Source organism: Scophthalmus maximus, chromosome 14, assembly GCF_022379125.1.
Source record: "Scophthalmus maximus strain ysfricsl-2021 chromosome 14, ASM2237912v1, whole genome shotgun sequence".
NCBI lineage: Eukaryota > Metazoa > Chordata > Actinopteri > Pleuronectiformes > Scophthalmidae > Scophthalmus > Scophthalmus maximus.
Window position 1 is genome coordinate 1,307,501 of NC_061528.1, and position 26,404 is coordinate 1,333,904.

The window sequence follows — 26,404 nt, forward strand, 5'->3', positions numbered from 1 at the left end:
TGCCTGCCTGCCTGTCTGTCTGTCTGTCTGTCTACCAGCCTGCCAACCTGTCTGTCTGCCTGCCTGCCTGCCTGTCTGTCTGTCTGTCTGTCTGCAGACACCTGTCTGTCTGTCTGTCTGTCTGCCTGCCTGCCTGTCTGTCTGTCTGTCTGTCTGCAGACACCTGTCTGTCTGTCTGTCTGTCTGTCTGTCTGCCTGTCTGCCTGCCTGCCTGCCTGTCTGTCTGCCTGCCTGCCTGCCTGTCTGTCTGTCTGTCTGTCTGTCTGCAGACACCCGTCTGAGCTGAGGTCTGGTTACTCGTCTCGTTCAACTTCTTTTCTGTAAATGTTCTTTACTCAGTCAAGTTCCACATGCAGCCTCGTTTGTCCCTCCACACCCGAACATCACCACAGTGGCCTTGTCTCTCCTTGAGATGTTATACACACACACACACACACACACACACTAACACACACACACACACACACACACTAACACACACACTAACACACACACACACACACACACACACACACACACACACACACACACACACACACACACACACACACACACACACACACACTTGGCCTCGTTTCCGTCTCGCTCTGAGGAGACTGGACGTCACATCAGAGCAGCTAATGGTTCATAACTGCTGCCTGGCCCGACGCCCACTGAGGTCTAATATCTACTGTATCATATCCTGTGTGTGTGTGAGGGCGAGGACCCTGCTGACTTTAAAAGCATCTTTTATCTGTATTGATCTTTTCTCTCCGTGTTTTCTTTTGTGAAGGGAACTAGTGACGCGTCGGTAACATGGAGATCGGCCGTAGTTGTCACACTATTGTCCTACGTGGCCTCAATATCAGCCACGATTGAGAAAAAGTAGATTGTAGCAGTTGCAGGACAGTGGTTTTGATGAATCAGTTCAGTCCTTGTTGTTTTTTATGCTAAAAAACATTTAGCATGTGTTGATTTGATGCTTCATCACGTGACAGTGAACTGAACATATAATCGTTGGTTGCAGCTTTTACTTTAGACTCTGTCATAAAAAACACTTGTTTTGTCAGCGTTGGTTTGCACATCATGACATTTGGAGAAAAACAAAAACCTGCTCCTGAAAAACAGAATCTTTACTTTTTCGGTGCAGAGACTTGACGTGAGGGGACGATGTGACGGGTGTGTGGCGACGGCAGGTCGGGACTGGATGAACAAACGGGAGGATATGAGCAGATTCATTGTTGGAGAGATGGTTTAACGTGAAGCGACGTGTATTTGTCGCCGGTCGGATGAAGCGAGGGATGAAGAATGTGGGATGATTCGTAACCTGCTTCCAAATCCTCTGAGAGACGATCTGCCCGTTCTCTTCATCGTATCCCGGGACGAGTTCACTTTTCTCTTAATCTCCGTCTAATCTGGGAAAATCTAATGGCCCCGATCGGTGGATTATATTCAGATTAAACTGCATTCTGATGATTAAATTTAGAGGAGATTTGAAGGACGATACAAACCTGATGAACCTCATTCAGTCGTCGATTATCGTGCTGATTTGCGTCGAGCTAATGATGTGATGAGAGGGTTGAACGCCTCATCACATCAGCGCCAGCGTCGCCTCCGGGACGTCTTCTGGAAGTTGTCCTAACGAACTGTCCCGCTCGCCTCCGGACGTGGCAACATGTTTCCATCGTGAGCGTTGCTGTGTTCACGTTCGGCCTCACAGCCTCTTGTTTTTCCCCTCGTTTCCTTTTTCTGCCTGTTGCCAGGCAACTTTCTCCTTTTCGCACCTTTTTAAATTCTCCCATTCACTCAGCCGGGCTCATAACATCCATCTTGTAAACCCTCCTCCTCCCAGTTTCTCAGCTCTGTGCCCTCTGTTGTTGCTCAACTCCTGTTGAACCCCCTAAACTCCCCCCACCCCCTTTTTGTTGCCCTCTTTGCGAGTCCTCTTCCTCCTCCTCCTCCTCCTCCTCTTCCTCCTCCTCTTCCTCTTCCTCCTCCTCTTCCTCCTCCTCTTCCTCCTCCTCGTGGCTCTGAACAGGGGCCTCAGTGTGCAGGGGGATGTGGGTGGGTGGCAGCAGGATAGAGGTGGTGGTGGGGGATGGGGGGGGAGCATGACGTCAGGCCTGCTGGTGATCTGTGTTTAACTACAGGAAGTGAAGTCACACTGTCTTGTTACTATTTGTATGTGTCTGTGTGTAGGATAAACTGATGCAAGCAAAATATATTAAACTACGAAATATGATTCAGTATTTTTAGACTTTTTGCCCCCGTGACCAATCGATTGGTTGAAGACTCGATGACTACAGCTCTGGTTTAACTAGAGTTTATGAAGATGTCACAATCTTCCAGTTCTCATCTATAACTCTGTATTTCTTTGAATAAGACTTAGGTGATCAGTGCCCCCCCCCCCCCCCCCCCAGCCCCCCTCCACCTTCTAACCTGCTACCAGACGCCTTCACACTTCAGATGCCCCCCCCCCCTCCGCCCGCTGCAACATGTTAGCCCCTGTTAAATTTAAATTCACCTCCAGCCTCCGCAGCAGAGCTCCAGCCCACAGGAATGTGCCTGTAAACTGTAGCCGTGCCCCTGGTTCCCTGGTCCCCTGGTTCACTGGTTCACTGGAGGGTTGTGGTCTCTGAGTCTCATCCCGGAGCCAGACGGCTCGTTCACAGGGGCAGTGATCTCAGCTGAGAGCCGCTCGCCCCCCGACTCTCTGGGCTGTTTGTCCGTGAGAATGTGGGGGGTTGTTGGAGGAATGCTGCCACACACACACACACACACACACACACACACACACACACACACACACACACACACACACACACACACACACACACACACACACACACACACTTTACCAGTCTCACTCCTGATTTTTCCTTCTCAGAATCTTGCTTCATCCAAAATGCACAATTTTGTGAATTTGAAATGCTTTAAAGGGACATTTTGTGTGTGCGTGTGTGTTGTTTGTGTGTGTGCGTGGCACATGGCCAGGCCCCCTCTCTGTGAACAGCCACTCTTTGTGGACACAGGAAGTGTGGTGATGGTCACAGGGATTTCCAGCCAGAAAAACAGCACAAGGCTCGTTCATTAACGGACGGAGCTCGTCGCTGCTCCGGCTGGTGAGGACGGGGATTACACACCAACGGCGTGATGATGATGATAATATCATAAATCACTTCTATTTAACCGCACCTCTCGCTTCTTTTGAGATGCAGTAATTAAAAGATTCAGTAAAACTAGTAAAATAAAATAATATTATGCGCAAGTCAGTTAGAGACCAGTTTAAAATAGGTACGTTTTTATGTGACTTTTAGAAAAAAGTATCTTTCAGTGGTTGCAAGTGTAAAAATAGGCCGAGACGAGTTTGTTCCTATTGGCTAATAAATGTGTCTCTTTGTTCGGGATGAGTAGAACTTCAATAATATAACCGTCCAAATATTCCCGTCTGGACTGTACAGGTCGGCAGGCTGGTGTGTCGCGGCTCCGCACCACGAACAGACTCTGGCTCCGAATGACTTCACCAGCTTCTTCTTTTCTGTCGTCCATCTTTATTTACCATCACTGCTCCTCATATAGGATGTGAGCCGACGCCTCGCCACACATCACACGCCACATCTGGAGGAGCAGCACTAAAAATAACAGAGTGGTGATGTGGTTTCCCTCCACATGCCCGGTTAGGCTTCTTGTTTTAGCGCTGACAGAACTGACGTCAGTCTCTGAAGCCGTCGCAGCCGGATGTGAAAACTCTCCGACCCGACAGGCAACATGTTTTTTTGCCTTTAAAGCAACATTACTGTTGGTGATGTCATGTCAGTTTCACACACTGTAGGATTTGTTAATGAAATGTTCCTCTGAGGAGACGCAGCCGGGGGTTGTCACATTCTGTGGCGTCTGGGTGGAGCAGGACATGACCATAATTCTTGCGCGGAAAGCAAAAGGTTTTGTCCTCGGGACATTCTCCAGAAATGTTACTAAGGGGCCCGGCAGGAACAGTTCTGGAAAAAATGTCCAGAGCAGCATTTGTGGATAATTGCGTTGTCACACGCAGCCCCTCTGGAGAAGTCCAGGGAAAGTGTGGACTTCGGTGTCGGTCTGAAACCAGCTCATGTGTGAATGAAACATGAAAGTGTATCTGCTGCTAATTATCAGGGAAATGAAAAAGCACAGTTGTGACGTGTGACGGCCTGATGAAGAGGGACAGAATGAACCACTTTGGAAGTGACTCTCCACCTCACAGCCCCTGTCCTCCGTCTTCCCCTCCGTCCTCGCAGGAAGCCGTCCCACGGTCCAGTATGTGGCGTCTCTGTCCGAGCTGCCCCAGGCCCTGCAGCCCTACTACACTCAAGGCTACGTCCTGACCGCCCTGCACCCCATCATCCTGTCTGTGGGCCGGACGCGCTCGCTGCCCTTCAGCCTGCTGTACCGCGCCATCCTGACCCGTCCCAGAACCAGGTACACGCCGACCGCCGATCATCTTTTCATTGTGAAACTTTGAAATGACCCTGTGAGGGACGTTCCCGTTTAGCGTTGTCAGGACTCTGTGATCACACACGGGTACACGAGCAGTGTGCATCCCACTGCGCCACGCGTACACACCATCATCACGCTGTCGAGTAAACAGATGAATCATACATGATGCCCGCTGCATATTTAATGCAGATCTCCGGTAGGACCGGCTGGAGGAGGCGGAGACTGTGTTTTCACTTTGACTCCAGTCTACTGGGATTTTCTATTGGTTATAAATCCACCCGACAACAGAGGACCCTCGGCCAATTGGGTTCAAGTGTCTCTGATTGTTGTGGTTTGATTGGATGAGACGTAACTATGATACTACTACTACTAACAAACGTAATGTACAAAGAACCTTTCATACAGGGAGTGAGACTCAAAGTGCTTCACTACAAAGTAAAGAAACTATTGCAAATACGGAAATAAAAGATTTTAGTTGTCGTTACTTTTCTTGTATAGTATAGCATAGTTAAAAAAAAGAGACTTGTATGTAGGAAACTGGCAGCAGAGGATCCAAGAAATATTCAAATGTTTGAATCGTAGTGTTACCGTTTGAGTCATTGCTGAGCCGGTCGCTGCTTCTCATCTCCTGCTGAGCCCGTTAATGATTCATGTGTTGGCGTCTGCACCTCGGCGACGATTACAAGTGAACGATGAACCCTCCAGCTGGACGGGCCTCGACGGTTCTGAGCGTCTGACCCACAAACTGTCCTGAGAGAGAGAAGCTGACGACCTCGCGTCAGCCACTGGTTTGTCTCACAGATGTTTGTCATCAGCAGGCAGATGTCGTCCCTGTATCACACTGTTCCGGTGCTGAGGGTGGAGGAGTGGCCGTTACCTGGAGACTCGCTGACGGGCGACACTGTCCGGGCGCTCATCGACAGGGTCAGTCAAGGTTCACACAGCTTGGAATGGGGCGGGGCACCGGTACCCGGTTCCTATTCGCTGAGTTTTACAAAAAAAAGTGTGTTGGATTAAAATGGCTTACTGCCCCTTTAACTTTAACAAAACCCTCTCTACACGGTACGTTACCTGTGACAACCATAGGTTCTCCTACCTGCTCGTAAGCGGGATGGGGAAGTGTATTGAGTTGGTTGCCATCTGCAACTTCACCACAAGGTGTCAGTAAATTCATTCCTGATGTATTTAAGTAAAAGTTGAAGCATTAGCAGCCAAATGTACTTACTATTATGGGTCTTTTTCCTGGTCTTTTGTTCTGGCAGGTGAACAGCAGCGCCCGAGGGGGCGTTCGATTCGTGGGCTCCGTCCTCCAGCAGGTGAGCGGGATCACGAACGGCAGGGTCCACAGCCCGAAGAGGGGCTGTCGCTCCCCCCCACGCAGCCCTCCGCGGACTCCGCCCGGAGACAGAGAGCTGGAGGAGAACACCTACAGTCCCGGTGAGACGCTCTGCTCCTCATCACACTCGTCTCTTTTCTCTCTCACTTGTTGATCCGTTCACCTCGAGCTCTCCCTCCTCCCTCCCTCCAGACCTGAGGTTGTTCGTCTTCTTCCACTCCTGGGCCCCGGGCTGTGCTCCTCTGGACTCTCTGGCCTGTCAGTACCACCAGGGGGCGCTCTCCATGCGCGTCTCCAGGAAGGGTCAGGTGGTCAGCGCCCTGGAGGCCGACTGGCTGGAGCTGACCGCCGCCTACTACCGCAAAGGCTGGTCGCTGGTGGACTCCTTCGTCTACTGGGACACGCCCAAAGGTCGGTTGACTTCAGGTTTAACACCAGTTGAACCATTTCATTCTTCTATCCTCATTAAAAACTGATTCACTCATATACACACGGAAAACAAATAAACATCCGTCCCTTCCTGTTTTGACTTCTCTCTTCCTATGGCGTCTATATTTGGAGTTGTCTTCCCGACCCTGGCAACCTCATTTCCTGTTCTTCTGCCCGGCTGCGGACATCCACATCGCCTGTAGACCTCCGAGGCCTGCAGATGAAATACATGTTTAAATATATATAAACAGATATACTAACTGACCTTCAGTCTAAAGCTAAGCGTCTTCTAATGAAGCAGTGAGGGTATTGGGTTTATCATTCGGGGTGTAATACTCGGGAAGATGAGAAGCTCACCATTGAGACCCAGATCCACAAGCGCTGGTCAGTGGAGCTGTGGTGCGTTCACAGATCCGTGTGGCCAACAAACTGCCTCACAGTGACTCTGGTAATAAAACTAGTTGAGCGCCGATCCCTCTCTTTCCATCAGGCACAGTTTTTATTTTGAAATCGGGTTTAAATCTGCTCCACATTCAAAACGCAGGCAGAAACATGAAACTCGCCACACGGCACATTTTTCTCCCATGAAACGTCTGCAGCTCATTTTAATAACTGGGTCATTATCATCCCAATGACATCTCTCGTTCCCTAACCGACCCGTTTCCTCAGCGGAGACCAAGAGAGCTGTGAAGACGTGCGGCGTGTTGGTGTGAATGTTGGCTGATGATCTGTGCGTAACGTGGCGGTTCTGTGTGTTCCAGGCGAGCCGGTGCCCAGATCACTGGAGGGCTTGTTTGTGTACGAGGAGAGAAGCACCTCCCCTCCCGCCAACGACACCATCGTCGTCGAGCAGTGGACGGTGATCGAGGTCAGGATCCCACGTTAGTTAGTTAGTTAGGAAATGTCTTTGAAACTATTTCAGTGGTTGGTCCAGCGCAGGTTGGGGCCGCCAGCGCCTGCATCTGGGGTATTTGGGCTGTTTTTTCACAGTGGGTAGAAGTGGGAGACACTGGTTTGGAAACGGGGACATCTGCTGGCCAAATTGTTGACATTGCATCTGTGCAGATGAATAAATCCGAGACGAAGACCGACAACTTCTGGTATTGAGAACGTGTTGAAATACGTCTGCTTCAAGTGTAACATCTGTACCTTTGAGTTGTGTTTAGAAGTCACTCACCCTCGGATAGATGCGCCTCCAAAACGAAAAAGAAATGCAGCAGGATAGTTCAATAGCTTGTTCATGGAGATGTACCTAGTGGTGTCTCTTTATATCCAGGAGTCCAGCGTGAAGACGGACTACGGGCCCCTCCTTCACACCCTGGCTGAGTTCGGCTGGCTGCTCACATGTGTGCTGCCCACGCCCATCATCCGACACGACAGGTGGGCCTCAACGCTTCCTGTAGCCGTAGTGATGTTGTCATTAATTCCGTCTGCTCTGCATCGGTACGTTAACCGTCCGTCTGTGTTCGTGTGCGTAGCGACGGGAACCTGGCAACCAAGCAGGTGGTGTTTCTGCAGAGGCCCGTCAGGGGTCAAACAGCGGGACAACAGAAGAACCAGGTGAGAGCATGATGGGATACAGAGTTAATATTAGGCTAATATAGCTAATATTTGGCCACCACCTCTAAGAATTTGTTATGACGAAGATATGCACTAAGGGAAGACATTACACAAGTTGCATATTAAGTTTGTGGCATTTGGTGAAACATCTGATTATTTATTTAGACCCTCAGGATGTCGCTGCAGGGAACAAGATGTCATTCATGTGGCAACACTGCACCCTGGTGAACAAAATGTAAAACTGCACCTCACACGCTGTGAACTGTAGTTGATCAGATTGAAGACAGAAGCCTTTGAACCAAGGGAAGAACATCCTTGTGGTCCGGGGCCATTTAGAGCAGTTGGACCAAGAGGGAGTTAAGAGGTGTAAGACTTTGTTCAGACCCGGTGTAAACATCCGTTCTGAGTGAGGTGATCACAAGTGGATCCTCTGTTACAACTGAAGTTATGTAGACGCATTCTGAAGTCAGGTGTGGACCTGTTCCATGTTGGATCTCTCAGGTCTGAAGTCCATCACGTCAATATTTAGGAATAATACAACAATAAATAACTTTTAGAACTATCTAGCGAGGCCGGAGAAGAATCAAAATGATCTCCAGGTGTCTCTTCATGGCGAACTGTCTTTGTGGACTAGACGTCTGAGGTTTGTTCGGTAGACTGAAATTTGAGATTCCTTGAATGAATCTCCACAGTTATGATCTGAAGTAGATCTAACGCCCGTTTCCCGTCTCCAGCCTCTGTCCGTGCACAGCGACGTGTCCAGTCGCTCCGTCAGCCGCTCGGTGAGCAGCGCCACCGTCCCTCCGGAGGAGCTCTCCTCTGCCGCGGGAGGCATCGGGGGCTTCCCGGTGTTCGGAGGGGGGTACCCCAGCGCCATGTCCCACCTGGAGGAAGGCGGCTTCGAGCAGGAGGAGGGGAAGGCCGAGGTCACCTGTATGTAACAGGAAAACAGACGGATGCACTGACGGAGGTGCAACCTGCTTCCTGGAGTTTAACTTAATAGTGTTGGATTCATGGAGACCAGAAGAAAGACTGGAGCTCTCCACAGACTCGTCATTCGGCGTCTATTCTCTTGAAAGAATTTTTTTTACTGAAGCCATAATGAGGATTTTATCGTAAGTGGAAGTGTCCAAACCTTTACGTAGATCAGTCGGGGGAGAGAAACCAGAAACATTTTCAGATTCGGTTCAGGTGCTGGTGGGGAATTAGTTCCAGAAATATAAAGCACAAACACTTGCACAGATTTCTGCACATTATGGAATCAACACTGGTGGTGGAACAAGGGACGAGGACTATTTTTGACCTATCTCACATATCTCTGTTTTGATTTTTTTCACAGCCTAACACTTTTTTAACACCTTTTCATCTCAGGTGTGATGGAGATGACTCTCTGACGTCGTACACTTCATAATCGCTCTGGAAGTGTTAACCTCTTCTCATGAATACATTTGACAGTATTATTTAACGTCGTCAGCTGTTATTAACGTCCATGTTACATTTCCTTCTGCGTATTGCTGCTGTAGACGATGGTACTGACTGGCCCTGTTCAGAAGGTCCCACAGAAACCATCGGGACAGTCTGATGATATTTAAGAATGTTCTCATTGTAAGACAAGTCCATGAAAATGCCAAAATCAAGAATGAATTGATGAAAGTTCACGTCGGTGTTTAAAAACTATTTTTGAGCTTTTTCATTTGTGGGATCTTCTGGAACTTTCTACTCAAAATGCATCGATGTTTCAAATATGTTTTCTGACTAAGCTCTTCAGGGACAAATACATTATTTTATTGAAGGTGATTGACCAGTCACACTTGAAGTGCGACTGCATGAGTGTAAAGACAGTTGAGACCCAACACGTCTTTTCATAGTTCATGTTAGAGAAGTAAATAAAAAAATTCCAGTTCATATCCTGATAGTTTCCTTGAAAAAAACATAATTTGTGCTAATTCCAGTTAAATGATAGATGAACTTCGTTATTTCTAAACAAGCAGGAACTTGAAACTTTAACTCAGACCACAGTTGAGCTACAACTTGAACAGTGAATCGTACCAGGAAAATGTAAAGACGCGATTTGGAAATAATGGACTTGTAAAATAATTTTTCTTTTTTAAGCTATGGAAGGTCAATGTTGTAAATATCTTAGACGTTGTCATTCATAACTGTAAATTTTGGTTTCAACTCATTGTGATGCACATTTTTATTTTTGTCATAACAGGAAGTGCAGAGCTGCAACTACTGATTATTTGCATTATTGATCTATCAAAGACAATAGTTATAATTTCCGACAGTCATATTTCATCTGACAAACAATCCAAAACATACTCAATATATCATGCCACTCAAAAAAATCCTTCAATGCTTCTCATATTTTAGAAGCTGGAAATGAGCAAATATTTTGGTTTTAGTTATTTGATTATTCAATGATAAAAAGAATTATAATTTCTGTCCGTTGCAGGTCTAATCAAAGTCAGTATTAATATTTTCCTTCTTGGAGAGTTTGTAATTTTTGCTTTATTGTTGGTGTTATTTTTAAAATCGTATTAAACATTTATTTCCTGTGGTTTGAGAGTCGTCTCCTATTAACAGTTATCTTCCACTGCTCAATCTTCTTCACCGTTATGACTCTTTCAATTTGTTTTCAGAAACGCTGCTGCGTCGTCCACTAACGTGTTGTCATTTTAAAACAAACTATCTCAGAGCGTTTTAGCTCTATAGCTGAAATAATCTCCGTCCATACCAACACCACATGACTGTTTGGGTACACTGTTGAAAATAAAGAATTACGTACCATCCGTTAGAGAATCTATCGTCTTCTCCGTCATGTTGAAAGGTTCTGGTTGCCCCAAATCAGGACCTCGTATGAAATTATCTCAGTTTCCCTACAAATTTCTAATTTGTATTTACCATAATTCCGATACCACTTCCGATACTTTTCTTGGAGCGACGATGAGGGGGAACTGTTACTGACGCTTTGCCTTCACTGATAAGAACCAAACAGAAAGTGATTGCGTGCGACTGCATCATCAATTCCAAACGTCTCGATTTCGGTCCGTGCAGACTACAACACACCCCAGAGTTTTTCAACGTAAAAATGGGGCGTCAGGCATAACCGTAGCAACAGTGATCAAGTTTTTAAAAACTTAAACGCAGCAGAGTGGATGAAAACGCTAAACAGCCTGAATAATAGGTCTTTTTTATTAACAGACATCATGTAAATGTCGACAGTAACAAAATTGTTTTTAGTCCATAAAAAAAAGAGTGGGTTGGACTGACAAAGACTCCTCCCACAGAATAACTTAATGAGGGAAGGGAGGTTGTGCTCCGACACTTAAATGTGGACGATGTTCCTCCTTCCTCGACATATTGACTCGCCAAGCGTTGGAATCGGTAAAAAACTGGCTTACAGCAGCGCAGTCTTCGCCCACCAATCGTCATGTCAAGGAAGGAGGAACATCAGGAACATTGTACATGAGGGGTGGGTGGGGTTGGGTGGGGGGCAGGTCACAAAGCAGGATCAGAGTTACTCCGAAACGTCACCTGGGAGGCCCAAGAGACGACGACGCCACCTGGCTGCTAGTACACGTACAAAGCTAGAGATTAAAGGTTGTCTTTGTTCACTACCACACAAGCCGCACACCTACACTGTGTTTTTTAATAGCATCATTAAGTCAGCAGGCGAAATTTAGATAAGAGATCCGCTTCATGGGACGGCCCCCGAAAAGAAAAACCAAGCTGGATGGAAACACGAGCAAACAGAGGAGAAGCCGACACAAAGAAGAAAACGTGAGGCACCATCAGAAAACATGATAGTGAGGGGAGGGGGGGTATATACAGAAGGGGAGGCTGTCAGTGTGTGTGCCTTTGTCAACAATACAGGTCACCATGGTTACATAGGTTGATTTTTTTGTTCTGTTTTTTGCAAATCCAGCTGCTTGAAGAAGAAGAAGAAAGAAAATGGTTTTGTTCCTTAGAGGAGTAGTGTGAGCGCAGGGCAGGGCCGTATCCAGAGACACGGAGGGAATCTAACCCGACAGAGAGAGGAACTAGAAAAAGATGTCGCCCTGCGGACGAGGCGGAAAATCTGCCCCTTCGCTTTCTTTACCCTTCACTTCCCTTTGAGATAGACACAGGTGACGGGGGGAGGAGGAACATGGACAGTGTTACTCAACACTGTAGTGTGTATATATATGTGTGTGTGTGTCTCCTCTGTAATGTTGTATGTGTGTGTGTGTGTGTGTGTGCGCGTGTTGTTCTGCGTCTCAGGCCTCGCTCTCCCCGGCTGACGAGGTGTTCTGCACTTCCTCCTCCAGGATGGGAACGATCAGGTTGTCCTTGGACATCAGGTTGTACTTCATGACGAAGCGTGTGAACCGGTGACACAGGAACGTCTCATTCTACACATACACACACACACACAATTATTGTACATGAGGATTTTATATATTAGCATAAAAATGATACTATAAATTTGAAATTAAAAAATACTGAAAAGATACTACAGAGTCCTCAAAAGATCATAGAGGGATTTTTTTTGCAATGGATGGATGATGTATAAAATAAAATTGAATTCCCTCCATGAGGATTTGTGACTGTAGATTAAAAAGCCCCACAGGAAGTCGTCTCTCATGACACTCACCTCGTACTTGTCGAATATCTGGCGGTGATGGAAGTAGGCGTGAGAGAATATCCTGTAGATGCGACGACACACGGAACCCAGTTTGGCCACTGACGACTCTTTGATGCTCACCCTGTGAACACAAGTCAGACGACAATGAAAATTCATTTCTATTTCACTTTGTCAAAGATGGCGGCTTGACAGATGACTGACCTGCTGGGGAAATATTTGTTGCTATTGAGAAGACAGGCAGCTCCGTCCAGCGTGTGCCTGGTGTAGTCAATGGCAGGGCACTGTGGAGGCAACACACACACAAAGAGTCAGGAAGTGAAACCAGTCACGCTCAGGGATTCGTACGTGTGAGCTGTGGGCGAAGCACTCACCTCTTTGGGTGTCTTGTGGGCAGCACATAGAAAGATCCACTGCTCTGTGGCCGTCATCTGGGTGCATGTGTCTGGATGACAGTCGCTCTGTGGGAGAAGAGAGACAAGCATCACTACAACTGATTCCATCAACAAAGCTGGTTTCTGAACTATGAGAGAATCTGCTCAAGATATTTTCCTGATGACGATGTTGACTACGATCCTCTTATGTGTGTGTTCTTTAAAACCTTAGGGTGCGTTTGATTCTGATTTTTGCATTTGGTATTAACACAAGACAAAGTCCTCATATCAAATCAAAAGTAAAAGTGTATCTGTTGAGTTCTGATCACTGACCTGCAGTTTTACAGCAAGTCCGTTGAGCTCCAAACAAAACTGCCTGCAAACGAGACGTAAAAAGAAAAAAACAAAAGACGGACATGATGAGTTTTTCTGTCACATTTAACGAACCAGTTTTTGGTCAAACTTCAGTTTATTTTAACTTAGATGTAGACAAAATGATGGGATCGGTGTGACAAGTTTGTTGAGAGGAATCACTCTCGTTATCATCTAGCCATCCCTTACATAAACTCCAAACTTTACTTATATTTGGCAGCATTTTGCTTACAATCCAGGTTCTGCACTTCCAATGTGAGTTAACTAATCCAAGCTAACAACAAAAACATCCATAAACATGTACCCAAAGAATGCGGACTCAATTTTTATTCCCCTCAACGTACCTGAGGTGTTCGTACTTCCACACGCCCTCGTCCTGACCCTCCGGGGGCTCCAGGATTTTGTCGATATTGGAGCAATCTGACCGAATGTTCTGCTGAATGTACTGAAACAAGAGCCATCGAGCACCAATTAGTACAACTTGCGTCCGACTTAGCTAGCAACTGATTCCTTGACATTCCAGTGACTGAACCACCGAGCACTTGTGCACTTCTTTTAAAAAAAGACCGGCATGACAACACACCTGTTGGACAGCCAGGGTGCTGTCCATCTCCTCAAAGGATTCATCCGGCCAGTTGTAGAAATCCTAGACGAGGAGGAAGGAGGAGGGGGGGGGACAGATTTAGTCTGCAGTCAGAGTGAGTGTGGGTAAAGCTTGGATTGTAGAATGACTCATGCTATAGCTGCATAGCTGCTACACAACATGACCCAACAGTCCTGAGGCAAACACCACCGGGTTAGTTTCCAGTAGGACAGTCAAGGGAAACCTTTGACGACAATATTGAGCAACTGATTCCACGTAGACTTAGATATTCTATCTACGATATTCTTAGATACTCAACGCCTTAGCGCTGTTTAAAAGACATTTTCAGATGAAAACTTCCATTTTATTTTTGAGAGTTCTGCATTTACTCCGTCTAGACGGCAAAAGAAGAGTTGTAGCTTAAAATGAAGACCCGACCGATATGAGCCTTACAGAGACATATCGTTTTAGTGCTAAATGTTTACACATATGAAATCTTTTCTAGCGCAGAATAAACAATGCAGAAAAAAATTTGCATTCATGTTTACATTTTACGTAAAATATATTGTTCGAAATTTTTATATTCAAGTTGTGTATATTTGGTTGAATTTATGTTTTCTATTAATATATCCCGCAGAGCAAGTGTATATATATATAATATATATTGTATATATATCGAACCAGTGTATCGTATCATCAATATTTTCTAATATCAATATCTATATCGGTAGGGCTCTTCTTAAAATCGACTAACAAATTAATTCCGGTAACTGTTGAAAATAAGATCTGAGTAAACTTTTGATGTATCAATGCCAATATTTGTTTGGTTTTCCAGATGTCATAGCAGGTCCAATCTGGACTTGATTGAAGATAGTTTAAAGACCAAGAGAGTTCAGATTTACAACTAAACATTGTGATTGTGACATGCAGATCAAACCAGACCAGGTCGGAGTAAAACCCCACTCCAGCGGAACCGGTTCCGCCTGGACCTGATCAGCTGGGAGATCACCACTGTTATAAACACAGTGGTGATGGGACCTCCAGTCATTAGACGAGCCCTGGCGTCATTACACGATGTGACACATGACTGATGTTGATGGAGGAATGTCAATGAACTCAGTCATCGTTAAGTTCGGTGACAGGGAAAAGTTTTGCGAAGGAAAAATAAAATACTGTCAAAGTGGTTGACAATCCCTGCAGCTAGCTGTGAAGCTAACTTGTCGCTAGCTAGTTCCGACGACCGGGATGCGACTTCTTCCCGCAGAGCTAAAGAGCGAAACCCGGATAAATACTAACAAGGTCGCGGTTGATGTTGGTGGATAATCTATGCTTCACCCAGCCGGAGTTAAATATATATTCATATGTAATATTCAAACTAGTGTGATAATCACACAGAACTCCGATAGCGGAAGCGACACCTTCAGTGGTTTAGCAGCGCTCCTCCAGGAAATAGACGGTAGCAAAACGGCTAACGGTGGCTAAGCTAGCTCTCCAGGTCCTTCCTGTTTGTTTGCGACCAAGTTGTCGACGAACGACGAGTCGTCAAAAAAACATAAACGCGGTTCACGCGAGGCAGCGATGAAGCGTCTCGGCGGCGGGGCTGAGGAGCCGTCGCGGGGGGGGGCGACACTCACCTTCGCCTTGGTTCCAGGCCGATTCCTCCTGAGAACTGCAGCACCCTCCGCCATGACCATCTCGACAGAATACCCGGATGTTCGTCCGCCGCGGGGTTGTAGTGGTGGAGCCACACACACACACACACACACACTTCTTCTCCCCGTCGTGTTTCACTCAGAGAGAGTGTGAGAGAGTGTGTGTGAGTGTGTGTGTGTGTGTGTGTGTGTCTGAGGTTCTTCAGATTTACACCAGTTTCTTTCAGATTGCACTGTGGTGGTGGTGGTGAGACACAAAGGGGGCCACGAGGGGTCAGGGGCCCCGAAGACGGAGCCTCGGTTTGAGGGGACCTTTCTTGTTGGACGGTCAGACAGTGACGACGCGAGGCCACGAGACAACTACAAGCTGCAAATAGACAAATAAAAAGACTTCACAGACACAGAACTATCACCAAAGGACACGAGTCTCCTACAAAGACAATGAAATTGTAAATTGCAAAAAGAGAGGAAATGACCACAGAGATGGAAATAAACCCAAAACGAGCACAAAGACACACTGTAAAGACACACAAATATTAATAAAGAGACAAAGAGATGCAAATAGACACAGAGGCAATAAAACTGTCTAACAAGACTTCATTTGACTACAAAGAGACACAAAATGGTCACAAAGTCACAAATAGGCTGCAGAGAAACACACAGAGCGACGACAAGTCACAAAACATCCACAAAGGGACAGTACGAGACGACAACACACAAATGAAATTGACTGCAATGAATCGACTACACACCTAAAACAAGCTCAAAGACACACAAAGAGACCTCCAAGAGACAAACACATTTATACAGGGACACAAAGATGAAAATCAACTGCAAAGAGACACAAACAGGACGCAAAGACAAAAACCTAGTCGTAAAGGGACATAGAAATACAAAAACTGCAGAGACAAAATTCAAATCCATACAGGTAAAGACACTACAAAAAGACTAAAGTTTGACAAAACAGAATCTAAGAGACACAAAGCGATATAATATTGGCGAAAAAGACAAAAATTGAGAATAACGGTAACACTTGCATCAGTGTCCTGTTAAATTCCAATTTTTGATTATAACTTTGTTTCTATGAAGTAATAATAGTTATACATTTTGGTGAACCATTAATAACTAAAAAGTACTTTCACCTAATAAGTCATGAGGTTTGCGGTTTTCATATTAGCATGACAGTTTCTAATGAGTCGTCTACAGGTATAGTAATAAATCACCTTTAATAATTAGGCCAACTATGCCTAATATCTGCAGCTGTAAACGTTAATAATGAATTGGTCTCCTGATGAAGTGCATTTGTTTACATTCTTTCTTTTTTTATTAAAAAGTCTGAGAGATCAAAAGTGTTTCAGCAACAATAAAGTCTCATGACTGAATTATAGAAGAGAATATTCAAGCAGTAGTGAATATTTAAAGGAGCAAAGTGAAATCACGAGACAAAGTCAATTAATCGACAGTTCACCTTTATTATTGTAACAAAATGTGATTGGAATTATTTACAATTGAAACAACATAGAAAAAAAAAAGAATAATGAAAGACAGACATGAATGAGGCAACTTGATATCTTCTCTCCGGGGTTGACGGCGTAAAACACTAAGGACTCATTCAACGTATTTGCCGAGGATGTCGGCGTCGCGGAACAGGAAGTAGTCCTGGAGGACAGAATGAGAGAGCAACACGTTAAGAATCATGAAGTAGAAGAAAATTAAATGGGAAAAAAATCTTGACGGATTCTGTTTAAACGTCACCTTGTCATCCAGCACAACTTTAGTTCCTCCGTACTCTGGGAGCAGGACTTTCTCTCCTACCTTCACACTGACTGCCTGCAAGTCGCCTTTCTGAAAGAAAAGAAAATATTCAAATGCGATGATATAAACCAAGTAAAGGAAATTCTGGTATTAAGAGAAGAACCAACTCAAAAATGTATCATTTTCGGACTTTTCAGTTTATAAGACTTTCTGTGTTCAGGTGCTGAGGGTTTACCTGGGACACGGAGCCCGGTCCGACAGCCTTGACGGTGGCATGCAGCACTTTGCCCTGGGACTTCTCCGGCAGCATGATGCCACCCTTCGTCACCGTCTCGGCGGTGAGGCGCTCCACCAGCACCCGGTCGAACAAGGGCAGGAACTTTCTGAAGGCCTGGAAGAGGAAGAGACCACACGGAGGATGAAGCCTTGAGATGTAACAACACAAGACGACCACTAGGGGCCGTGTTGAGTTCACATGCTGGTTCCATGGTTACACAAAAACCCAGGGACAGTAGACCCCTGACCCCCCTCCGGTGTAAATCAGTGAATGATCTGTTGTAACGTGACACTGTTAGAGGTGGAGACTGAGAACATTTACTCTAGTACAAGTACAACTTGTAGATACTTGTACTTGACAGAATGTACTTGTTACTTTGCAAATGAAACGAGTGTGAGTTGCGTTGTAGAGACTCTGCACTGATAAGAGCGATATCCAGGTACGTTGTTATACTTATACGTAGATGTTTTCTGTTAATAATAGTTCTGATGTACTTGTACTTTTGAGACTGTTTAAATAGTATTTATACGTGTACTTTCTGGATACTTGAGGAAAATGCACAAACATAGGTTTCACTTGAAATGTAAATTAATTCCACAAATCAGGTTAAAAAAACAGGAATGATGAATCAGGAAATGTGGCTCCGTTGGGAAATAGGGAGGAAAGAACAAAGAAAAGAGGAAGAGGCGGAAGAGGGATGAGGTAAGGTTGTGGTCTGAACAGTAATATTAAATAAATCAACATTTCTTCACTATGTAAAAATGAATCCGACCAGGACGACGAAGCTTAATGTGATTTACGAGAGCAGCTGACGGCAGTTTATCAAAGCAGCAGATGTAGCAGCGACCTTGGGTGAAGGTCGTCTGAGGAGGAGGGGGTGGTGGTGGTGGTGGTGGTGGGGGGGGATGGGGGGTCCCAGTAAGTTGACATGGCAGAGGAGGCGGGGTTACAGCAGCTCTCCTTCACTGTGACCTTTTACCCCAGAGGCAGGGTGAGGCTGATAACCTTCATGAGGGAATCGAACAGAGACGTTATGAAAACGGCCGGTGGTGAAACGTCCTCCAGGAGATAAGAGCCGAGGCCAGTTTGTCCACAAGGTTCCCGCTGCTTGCTCTCCGCACTTCACATGAGGTGGTCGGAGGAGAACTGGTTTCATAAGACGGTCGTTTAAAACATCACACATTTTAATTTACTGTCACTTCCAAAAGTTTTAATCATACTGTTTGTTTTTCTACATTAGTTGAATCCGGTTATTCTGCCAATATGAATCAGTGAAAGCAGCAGAACCACAGAGAAGAAATACTTTCAAAATGTTACTTTACTAGTGTAATGTATCCACACTAAAATAAATATGAAGTACTAATGATATATGTTTTTTTAAGCATTACAGATTAGACTTATTGCTGCATTAATGTGCATATTATAATGTTTCAGTTGGTAAAGGTCGGAGCTAATTTGAATAACTCAAATGTTTTCTAAAATGACTTGAATGTGCAAAGTTACTCATACTGTAAGTAACTAGGTACATTTACTTATATATTTATATGTTATGTGAATGAATGAATGAATAATGCTGAATATCATTATTGATTAATCTGACAGATATTGTTCTTCAATTGATTGTTAAACACAGGACGATGATGATGATGAACAGTCCAACTCATGAATATATTAACATTATGAGACAGAATAAATTGAAAATCCTCACAAGGGAGAAGGAACAAGATATTATTATTTGGGGGCGGGGCCCAGATTATTCAATTATCAAGAGAGTTGCCCTGTCGATCGACCAACTGATTAATCGACTCTAGATCAGAGTCAATCCTTCTTTTCATTGATACTGAAAATGTTTCATCCTAAATATTTTCCCGGACCCTTCCTTCATTCATTCATTCAATCATTCGTCCATGTCGCTGCCGCAGTGGACGATTGTCTCTTTAATTCTGCGCACATGTTCGCAGGCAGGTCCACTCGTCACGAGGTTGACGGTTCGATGCCCGGTTCCCCCGCACAGGGACAGAGACACACCGGACACCGGACACCGCCCGGTGTGTCTCACTCCCCTGCAGGTTTCATAAACGTTATCAAACCACATGTTGAAACACACGTGCGTTCCGCCTCGCACCGGTTTGACCTTGTCATCTGACGTTACCGGCGAGCTAGCGTGCCGTTAGCTGCTAGCTTGAATCAAATTGCAACAGAGACGTTTCTGTTTCTTTCCCGCCCGGTGGTTCCGCTGACACGGGGCCGGTGTTCGGGTCGCGGGGTCTTACCATGGTTATGACGTGTTCGTGGTTCTGAGGAGTTCGGCGGCGTGGAGCTTGTAGACCGGGTCCGTGAGGAGCGTTGATCCGACACACTGAGCGCGTCGTCCGGCTGGAGGCTGCTGTACGTAGACCCCCTCCCCCCTCTACACGTGAGCGAAGCTTCCAGAACGCGCATGCGCACTGGACAGAGGCGGCCGTTAAGCTGCCTGACCGAAAGTTCCGGAAAAAAACTACTGCAGAGAGCAAAACGGCATCTTTTAAACAAACATGTTTGTCAGTGAAGAAAAACACACACGAGTGATTTTAATATTTAATTTTTAAATCATTCACGTCTTATTATTGTCTTCAAAGTTGAGGCAATATTGCACAATGTCAACTTTGACCCCTTTGTCCCCTCCAATGGCACTCGAGAAAATTCTGTAATCCCCCGCCCGGGAACGAGCATAAAGAGTGCGAAATTACTGAGAAAATCTAAACAGCGTCGTTTATAGAAAACATATGAACACTGCCGGGCTACAAATTAAACATTAAACATAAAAATAATCATATAATTCATTAATAGTGTTAACAAAACATAGTAATTTCATGTTAAACTGTCGTTATGCAGAGTGCGGGGCGTGCCGGTAACTACCCCGGATGTGATAGACCATGTGCAGTGGTCCGGTGTCGTCTCGCCCCACACGGTCAGTCCTCTCTTAGTTACATCACGCCGTGTTGCAGAACGTGTAGCAGCTCCACACTCTCCACCTCCACAGGTGAGTCCTCGCGTCCTATTCAAATATCTTTATTTGACATTACCGGGGGTTTTCTACGTGAAGCTCACGCCGCCATTTTCTATTTAATTTCCGAGCGGATTGTGTGAGAACGAGCAGGAGACTGACGACTCGTCTCGACTCGACTCGACTCGACTCGACTCGTCTCTTCTCGTCTCGTCCGGACAATCCCAGGTTTTCGGGCCGAACGTCGAAGGACACGCGCGTCAAAATGTCACCGCAAGACTTTCAACTTGTCACGTGAAGCTGCGTGTTGAGCGTTAACGCGACATGTGACGTTATTGAATCAGCAGTGCGGTGTTCGCACATCACTGCTCATCAGTGTATAATACTGATGTGATATTAGTATGAGTGTCCAGTCGGTGTGGTGTTGATCACCAGGCTGATCAGATCAGATGATGATGATGAGGAGGAGGAAGAGGAGGAGGAGGAGGCTGCTTGTCAATTTGACCTTGTGAGTCGCGACCTGACGAGCACACGTGGGTTCACAAGGAACTGGGGTTTTTTGGAATAAATTTCATAATCTGTAAAATATCTTCTGTGATAATTCATTTCTAGCAGTGAATCTTACAGCTTAGTTATTTTTTTTATATATATCTATATGTTGTTGGTAGTTTCTGTGAAGATTTCCTCTGAATGGAGATTCATTTGCGTATCACGATCTATATTAATAATTTGCATAGTCAATAATGCAGCAGAAGATGGTGAGAAAAAGAAGTACACATTTGAGAAACTACAATCAGCAAAATCATAAATAATCAATGATCAAAATGTATTTGTCCGTTCGACTGATAATTTGATGAAGCTGAGGATCAGATGCTGATACGTACAGTTTAGTTTTATTCATTTCAATCTCACTGCTTCTTCTTAACTGGTGTTTTTTTTATTTATTAATTTATTTCTTTAATCTCTAATTTTTTTTCCAGAAAAACCAGAAGTTCGAGAAATGGATGATATTTAAGTTGGCTGCCACTTGCAATCTGTATTTTTAATATTAATATATTGGGTTTAATGCTTTTGTAAAACATTTTTCAATCAAAAACAACAAACATTATGAGGTTAAATCTTAATATTTGCTGCTTTTATGTTTTATGTCAGTGTCCCATGAATATCTTTGGGATTTAATCAAGTGAACCATCAACTCTGAGGTCCACAAGTGTATTCACGTGACGTTAGTTTACTAAACAATTTATTGAATAATTGAGAGAATAACTGCCAAGATTAAAAATACCTTTACACAGCTGCAAATGCAAGGTCACACTGGAACAGTCTCCATCCCATCGAGTCATTGATTCACTGGTGGGTGGGTCATTATTCCACCACTGACCACCGGGGGGCAGAGTGAACCTTTGGAACAGGTTGAAAAGGAACTTGGAGAATAATTTATTTAGGTTTTTCTTTTGACTTCCCTCTGCACATTTTGAACAAATTTAAATCTTTAAATCTGTGTCTTTTTTTATTTCTCCGCAGACATGTTTCGTCTCCCAACAGTTATGAGGCAGGTGAGGCCCGTGTGCCGGGCGCTCGCCCCTCACCTCACACGGGCCTACGCCAAAGACGTGAAGTTCGGATCCGACGCTCGCGCCCTCATGCTGCAGGGAGTCGACCTGCTGGCTGACGCCGTGGCCGTCACCATGGGTCCCAAGGTAACGATGAGGTTTCTCTTTTGATTCAAGGTTCCTGCAGGTCTTAAGAAACCATCATCAATGAGCATGAACAGAACTATCTCAAGGTTTTACATTTCATTCTCAAAAGTCTCTGTCTCAGTACATTTAGGACAAAGGGCAAACCCTGCAACGAGACTAAAAATTCTAAGAGTCAGGACAGATTTTTTCCAAATAACTTTATCTCACCTTCTTCCTGTCTGCGTTTTCAGGGTCGCAACGTCATCATCGAGCAGAGCTGGGGCAGCCCCAAGGTCACCAAGGACGGCGTGACGGTGGCTAAGAGCATCGACCTGAAGGACAAGTTCCAGAACATTGGCGCCAAGCTGGTGCAGGACGTGGCCAACAATACCAACGAGGAAGCCGGCGACGGCACCACCTCCGCCACGGTGCTGGCCCGCGCCATCGCCAAGGAGGGCTTCGACAGCATCAGCAAGGGCGCCAACCCGGTGGAGATCCGCCGCGGCGTCATGATGGCCGTGGAGACCGTCATCGCCGAGCTGAAGAAGCTCTCCAAGCCGGTCACGACCCCCGAGGAGATCGCACAGGTACGAGACATTGGTGTTGAATATGAAGCCCAGCAGAGATGGATTTTTCCCAAACTGTGACATTCCAGAATGAGGAAGTTGTCACATTGATACGTCGGCGTGTTGTTTGCGGCGCGTTCTTGTCCCCGGTGTAACGACGTCTCTGGTCTTTCAGGTTGCTACGATCTCGGCTAACGGAGACTTGGAGATCGGGAACATCATCTCCAACGCCATGAAGAAAGTCGGCCGCAAGGGAGTCATCACAGTCAAGGTCAGATTCAACATTTCACCGACTGGTTGTGAAGTGAATCGAATTTAAATCTAGGTTATATTATCTGTAAATAATCTATTGCTCGAGTTGACGTAACCCCCGTTTTCCATCTCAGGACGGGAAGACGCTGCACGACGAGCTGGAGATCATCGAGGGCATGAAGTTCGACCGTGGTTACATCTCCCCGTACTTCATCAACACCGCCAAAGGTAAAGATTCTCGTACTGTCCTCCGGTTCATCGTCAGCTGTACATTACAACTTGCCCTACTCGTCGATTCGACGCTTCCTTCCACGACACCGCGTCAAACCTTTCCGTCTCTCGGCTCCTTCAGGTCAGAAGTGCGAGTTCCAGGACGCCTACCTGCTGCTGAGTGAGAAGAAGATCTCCACCGTCCAGAGCATCGTGCCGGCCCTGGAGATCGCCAACCAGCACCGCAAACCTCTGGTCATCGTGGCTGAGGACGTGGACGGAGAAGCTCTGAGCACCTTGGTCCTCAACAGGTACGTCAAGTTTGCTCGCTTACTGAGCTCATCGCCAGATGACTCAAGTTACACTGAAACCAGTACAAGAGTGATCGAATCTACTAATGGCAACAACTGAACTTGTAGGCTGAAGGTTGGGCTTCTGGTGGTCGCTGTTAAGGCCCCGGGCTTCGGAGACAACAGGAAGAACCAGCTGAGGGATATGGCCGTGGCCACCGGGGGCACTGTGAGTCAACTTCTCCATCCAGAGTTTTGAAAAGTCTTGAATTTAAATTTACAAACCTCTTGACTACATGAACGATACCTTCTGGAGACAGTTGCTAAGAAGCTCAGTGACTCATAATGGATACATATACAAAAGCAACATAACAGAGGACGTGCAGGTTTGTTTAATCAATTCTCTTCTTGCAGGTGTTTGGAGATGATACTCTGGGCGCCGCCCTCGAAGACATCCAGGCTCACGACTTCGGTAAGGTCGGCGAGGTGCAGATCACCAAAGACGACACCTTACTGCTGAAGGGCGGCGGTAGCGCGGCCGAGGTGGAGAAGCGTGCGGCGGAGATCATCGAGCAGCTGGAGAACACCACCAGCGACTACGAGAAGGAGAAGCTCAACGAGCGGCTCGCCAAGCTATCCGACGGCGTGGCCGTGCTCAAGGTGCGTCTCTCTACACGGGGGTGCGAGCGGCTGGTCGCCATGAGCTTCCTCTAAGAAAGTAACGTTGCGACGCCTGCGCTTCTGTTTCAGATCGGAGGAACGAGTGACGTGGAGGTGAACGAGAAGAAGGACCGCGTGACAGACGCTCTGAACGCCACCCGGGCGGCTGTGGAGGAGGGAATCGTCCAAGGCGGAGGCTGCGCTCTGCTGCGATGCATCCCGTCGCTGGACAGCATCATACCTGCCAACAATGACCAGAAGATGGGTGAGTGAGACGATGTCCGTCCTGAGTACTTACCACGAGGACTAACCTTAAAAAAAACAGAGTTTAACCACCGAGTTCCTTCTGTCTAATCAGGTGTGGACATCATCAGGCGGGCGCTGCGTATCCCCGCCATGACCATTGCCAAGAACGCAGGGGTGGAGGGTTCGCTAGTGGTGGAGAAGATCCTGCAGGGGTCGGTCGACATCGGCTACGACGCCATGCTGGGAGAGTACGTCAACATGGTGGAGAAGGGCATCATCGACCCCACCAAGGTAGAGTGCAGCCAATCAGATCTCTCCTTTTCTCGTTGTAATGAAGGGAACGGGCAGGTTTGATTCTAACCCCAATACTTAGTTAGAGAGTTCTTTAAATCCCTTTTACGTCACCGTCGTCTCTAAAACTAAACACGTCTTACGAACACAAAGAACAAATAAACAGTAAGTGATATCGTCCCGTCTCTGCAGGTGGTGAGGACGGCGCTGCTGGACGCCGCGGGCGTGGCCTCACTGCTCGCCACCGCCGAGGCCGTTGTCGTGGAGCTCCCCAAGGAGGAGAAGGAGATGGCGGGAGGCATGGGCGGGATGGGAGGCATGGGCGGGATGGGAGGAGGCATGGGTTTCTAAACCGACCTCTCCTGACACTCGTTGCTGTACAGACTTGACGGGCAGAGTGGTGCTGAGGAGCGACCACCTCCACCAGACTCCGCCCACACTGACTGGCCATCAGTACCTTGTTGGAGCCGCCCCCACCTCCAACCTCCACCTTCATCCTATTTAATTCTGCCTCCTGCCTCTTTTCCTGGAGGATCTGACCCAGTCGGGACGAGGAGACGACCCCACCGACACCGTCGAGCTCGGTTCCTCCACCTGAACCGTCTCAACGGCTCCGCCCAACCAACCGTCTGTAAACTCATAGTTCATCGTGTCACATGGTCATAAGTGGTGAAACACAGTAAACGTATTGACGCGCCGCCCCAACAGAGCAGAATGAAAATGGAATATCTAGGAATGTGTCCTTTATTTGATGTCTTTGTAGTATTTTGTCAATTCTCTTTTTTTTATATATACATATCTTCTGTCATGTTTTTTTTTTTACCCCCAGCTAATAATAATTATGCAATGTGGGTTAAAAATCTGTCATTTTGATTTAATTAAACCATTTTTTCGTACGGAGCCTGTACGTTTTCTGTGTCTCTGAAGTGACGTCACTTAATTTTTTTTGTGATGGAAGAAAAAAATGAATAATAAAATCCCTTGTTGCCATGCCGACAGTGAAGCGCTGTCACCAGGGGCCCTGTTTGAAATAATGTTAAGGTAAAGTGTTTACGGAGACGCCTGGTGCCTCTTGAATCTGTGTGCGTTTGTTCTCATGCATGAAGTCGGTGATGCTGATTGTACGAAACTGGACCGTGTGACGTCTCGGCTACGAACCTGCGACGTCTTCGTGCCGTTTTAACGCCGAGCGGAGACCACGCCTCCTCCTCCCCCGCTGCTTCGACTGCGATGCACAGAAAACTAGTTTTCTTACATAAAAAGATAATCTCAATAAGGGGGCCGGCTGTAGCTTTTCCACATAAATACATTAATTCCTTCTGACAAGTAGCTGTGATGGTTCTGTTTTGTACAATGTGTAGACGTTGATTAACGGTGATTCATTCTTTTTTTTATTTAATAAACTCAATTGTTCTGATGTTTAGTTGATTACTCAGCTTCTTTTTTTTCGACACGGAGGTTGTTTTTCAACTTTCCTTTTTTCTTTTTTTTTACAGGATTAAGCAAAAACTATAAAACATTTTATGGAAGTAAATCTGTCACAATCCATTTTTTGCATAGAAATTAAGCATCAGCATTTATTGCCTCTGAATTAATCGGTCCAAAATTTCAATAAATAATTTTCACTTTTGTTTTTCAACATTCACAAATTCATCATCCAAAAAAATTCCAATTGTAAAACTTCAAGCTGCTCAAATCCAGAACTAAACGACTACTTTCAAGCATCACGTGACCAGTGCAGCGAACTCGACCGGCTGGATGTCGGTTCGAGTTCACACAGAATCCATCGCTTGTCCTCGATGTTGCATCT

The 26,404-nt window shown here is 46.0% G+C and overlaps 4 protein-coding genes and 1 long non-coding RNA gene across 7 annotated transcripts in view; 2 read left to right on the top strand and 3 right to left on the bottom strand.

The window, feature by feature from the left end:
• The window catches only part of rftn2 (raftlin family member 2), a 15,145-nt gene extending 4,571 nt beyond the window's left edge, over positions 1 to 10,574 (top strand). Inside the window, exons 2-9 of one of the 3 annotated variants that reach the window (XM_035651071.2) lie at positions 4,254 to 4,434; positions 5,268 to 5,376; positions 5,715 to 5,889; positions 5,981 to 6,214; positions 6,979 to 7,085; positions 7,494 to 7,597; positions 7,696 to 7,777; positions 8,512 to 10,574. In XM_035651071.2, the coding sequence (XP_035506964.1) occupies positions 4,254 to 4,434; positions 5,268 to 5,376; positions 5,715 to 5,889; positions 5,981 to 6,214; positions 6,979 to 7,085; positions 7,494 to 7,597; positions 7,696 to 7,777; positions 8,512 to 8,718 (1,199 nt within the window). In that variant the 3' untranslated portion in view covers positions 8,719 to 10,574. The remainder of the gene's footprint in view (positions 1 to 4,253; positions 4,435 to 5,267; positions 5,377 to 5,714; positions 5,890 to 5,980; positions 6,215 to 6,978; positions 7,086 to 7,493; positions 7,598 to 7,695; positions 7,778 to 8,511) is intronic. The other 2 variants (XM_035651073.2, XM_035651074.2) reach the window with 2 other exon arrangements.
• LOC118320382 lies at positions 4,454 to 5,906 on the bottom strand. The gene is made up of 4 exons (XR_004796302.2): positions 5,678 to 5,906; positions 5,549 to 5,598; positions 5,041 to 5,436; positions 4,454 to 4,588 (listed from the first exon to the last, which is right to left on the bottom strand). It is a non-coding gene; the product is annotated as an uncharacterized LOC118320382 (long non-coding RNA).
• A 380-nt stretch (positions 10,575 to 10,954) lies between the features above and the next one.
• Positions 10,955 to 15,516, bottom strand: mob4 (MOB family member 4, phocein). The gene is made up of 8 exons (XM_035651078.2): positions 15,365 to 15,516; positions 13,731 to 13,793; positions 13,492 to 13,592; positions 13,109 to 13,151; positions 12,776 to 12,862; positions 12,606 to 12,685; positions 12,414 to 12,525; positions 10,955 to 12,171 (listed from the first exon to the last, which is right to left on the bottom strand). The coding sequence occupies exons 1-8, from the start codon at positions 15,422 to 15,424 to the stop codon at positions 12,037 to 12,039; spliced, it is 681 nt and encodes a 226-aa protein (XP_035506971.1). The 5' UTR covers positions 15,425 to 15,516; the 3' UTR covers positions 10,955 to 12,036.
• Positions 15,517 to 16,834: 1,318 nt separating this feature from the next.
• On the bottom strand, positions 16,835 to 20,346 carry hspe1 (heat shock 10 protein 1). Its single transcript, XM_035651079.2, has 5 exons — positions 20,313 to 20,346; positions 19,688 to 19,914; positions 17,373 to 17,528; positions 17,138 to 17,227; positions 16,835 to 17,041 (listed from the first exon to the last, which is right to left on the bottom strand). Exons 1-5 carry the CDS (start codon positions 20,329 to 20,331, stop codon positions 16,991 to 16,993), a joined length of 543 nt encoding a protein of 180 aa, XP_035506972.2. The 5' UTR covers positions 20,332 to 20,346; the 3' UTR covers positions 16,835 to 16,990.
• On the top strand, positions 20,277 to 26,017 carry hspd1 (heat shock 60 protein 1). The gene is made up of 11 exons (XM_035651070.2): positions 20,277 to 20,436; positions 21,925 to 22,100; positions 22,331 to 22,666; positions 22,821 to 22,916; positions 23,032 to 23,125; positions 23,250 to 23,418; positions 23,527 to 23,626; positions 23,812 to 24,057; positions 24,148 to 24,322; positions 24,416 to 24,594; positions 24,787 to 26,017. Exons 1-11 carry the CDS (start codon positions 20,283 to 20,285, stop codon positions 24,943 to 24,945), a joined length of 1,884 nt encoding a protein of 627 aa, XP_035506963.1. The 5' UTR covers positions 20,277 to 20,282; the 3' UTR covers positions 24,946 to 26,017.
• The last annotated feature ends 387 nt before the right edge of the window (positions 26,018 to 26,404 follow it).

What these genes read in the sequence shown, in the direction of transcription:
- mob4 (XM_035651078.2), bottom strand. Translation starts at nt 15,424, where the DNA reads ATGGTCATGGCGGAGGGTGCTGCAGTTCTCAGGAGGAATCGGCCTGGA. An exon ending in GCACCCTGGCTGTCCAACAG is followed by an intron (nt 13,593 to 13,730) that starts GTGTGTTGTCAT and finishes CTCTTGTTTCAG; the next exon opens with TACATTCAGCAGAACATTCG. An exon ending in AACAAATATTTCCCCAGCAG is followed by an intron (nt 12,526 to 12,605) that starts GTCAGTCATCTG and finishes TTGTGTTCACAG; the next exon opens with GGTGAGCATCAAAGAGTCGT.
- hspd1 (XM_035651070.2), top strand. Translation starts at nt 20,283, where the DNA reads ATGCAGAGTGCGGGGCGTGCCGGTAACTACCCCGGATGTGATAGACCA. An exon ending in CACACTCTCCACCTCCACAG is followed by an intron (nt 20,437 to 21,924) that starts GTGAGTCCTCGC and finishes ATTTCTCCGCAG; the next exon opens with ACATGTTTCGTCTCCCAACA. An exon ending in CCGTCACCATGGGTCCCAAG is followed by an intron (nt 22,101 to 22,330) that starts GTAACGATGAGG and finishes CTGCGTTTTCAG; the next exon opens with GGTCGCAACGTCATCATCGA.
- hspe1 (XM_035651079.2), bottom strand. An exon ending in ACGAACACGTCATAACCATG is followed by an intron (nt 17,529 to 19,687) that starts GTAAGACCCCGC and finishes TTCCTCTTCCAG; the next exon opens with GCCTTCAGAAAGTTCCTGCC. An exon ending in GACCGGGCTCCGTGTCCCAG is followed by an intron (nt 17,228 to 17,372) that starts GTAAACCCTCAG and finishes CTTTTCTTTCAG; the next exon opens with AAAGGCGACTTGCAGGCAGT.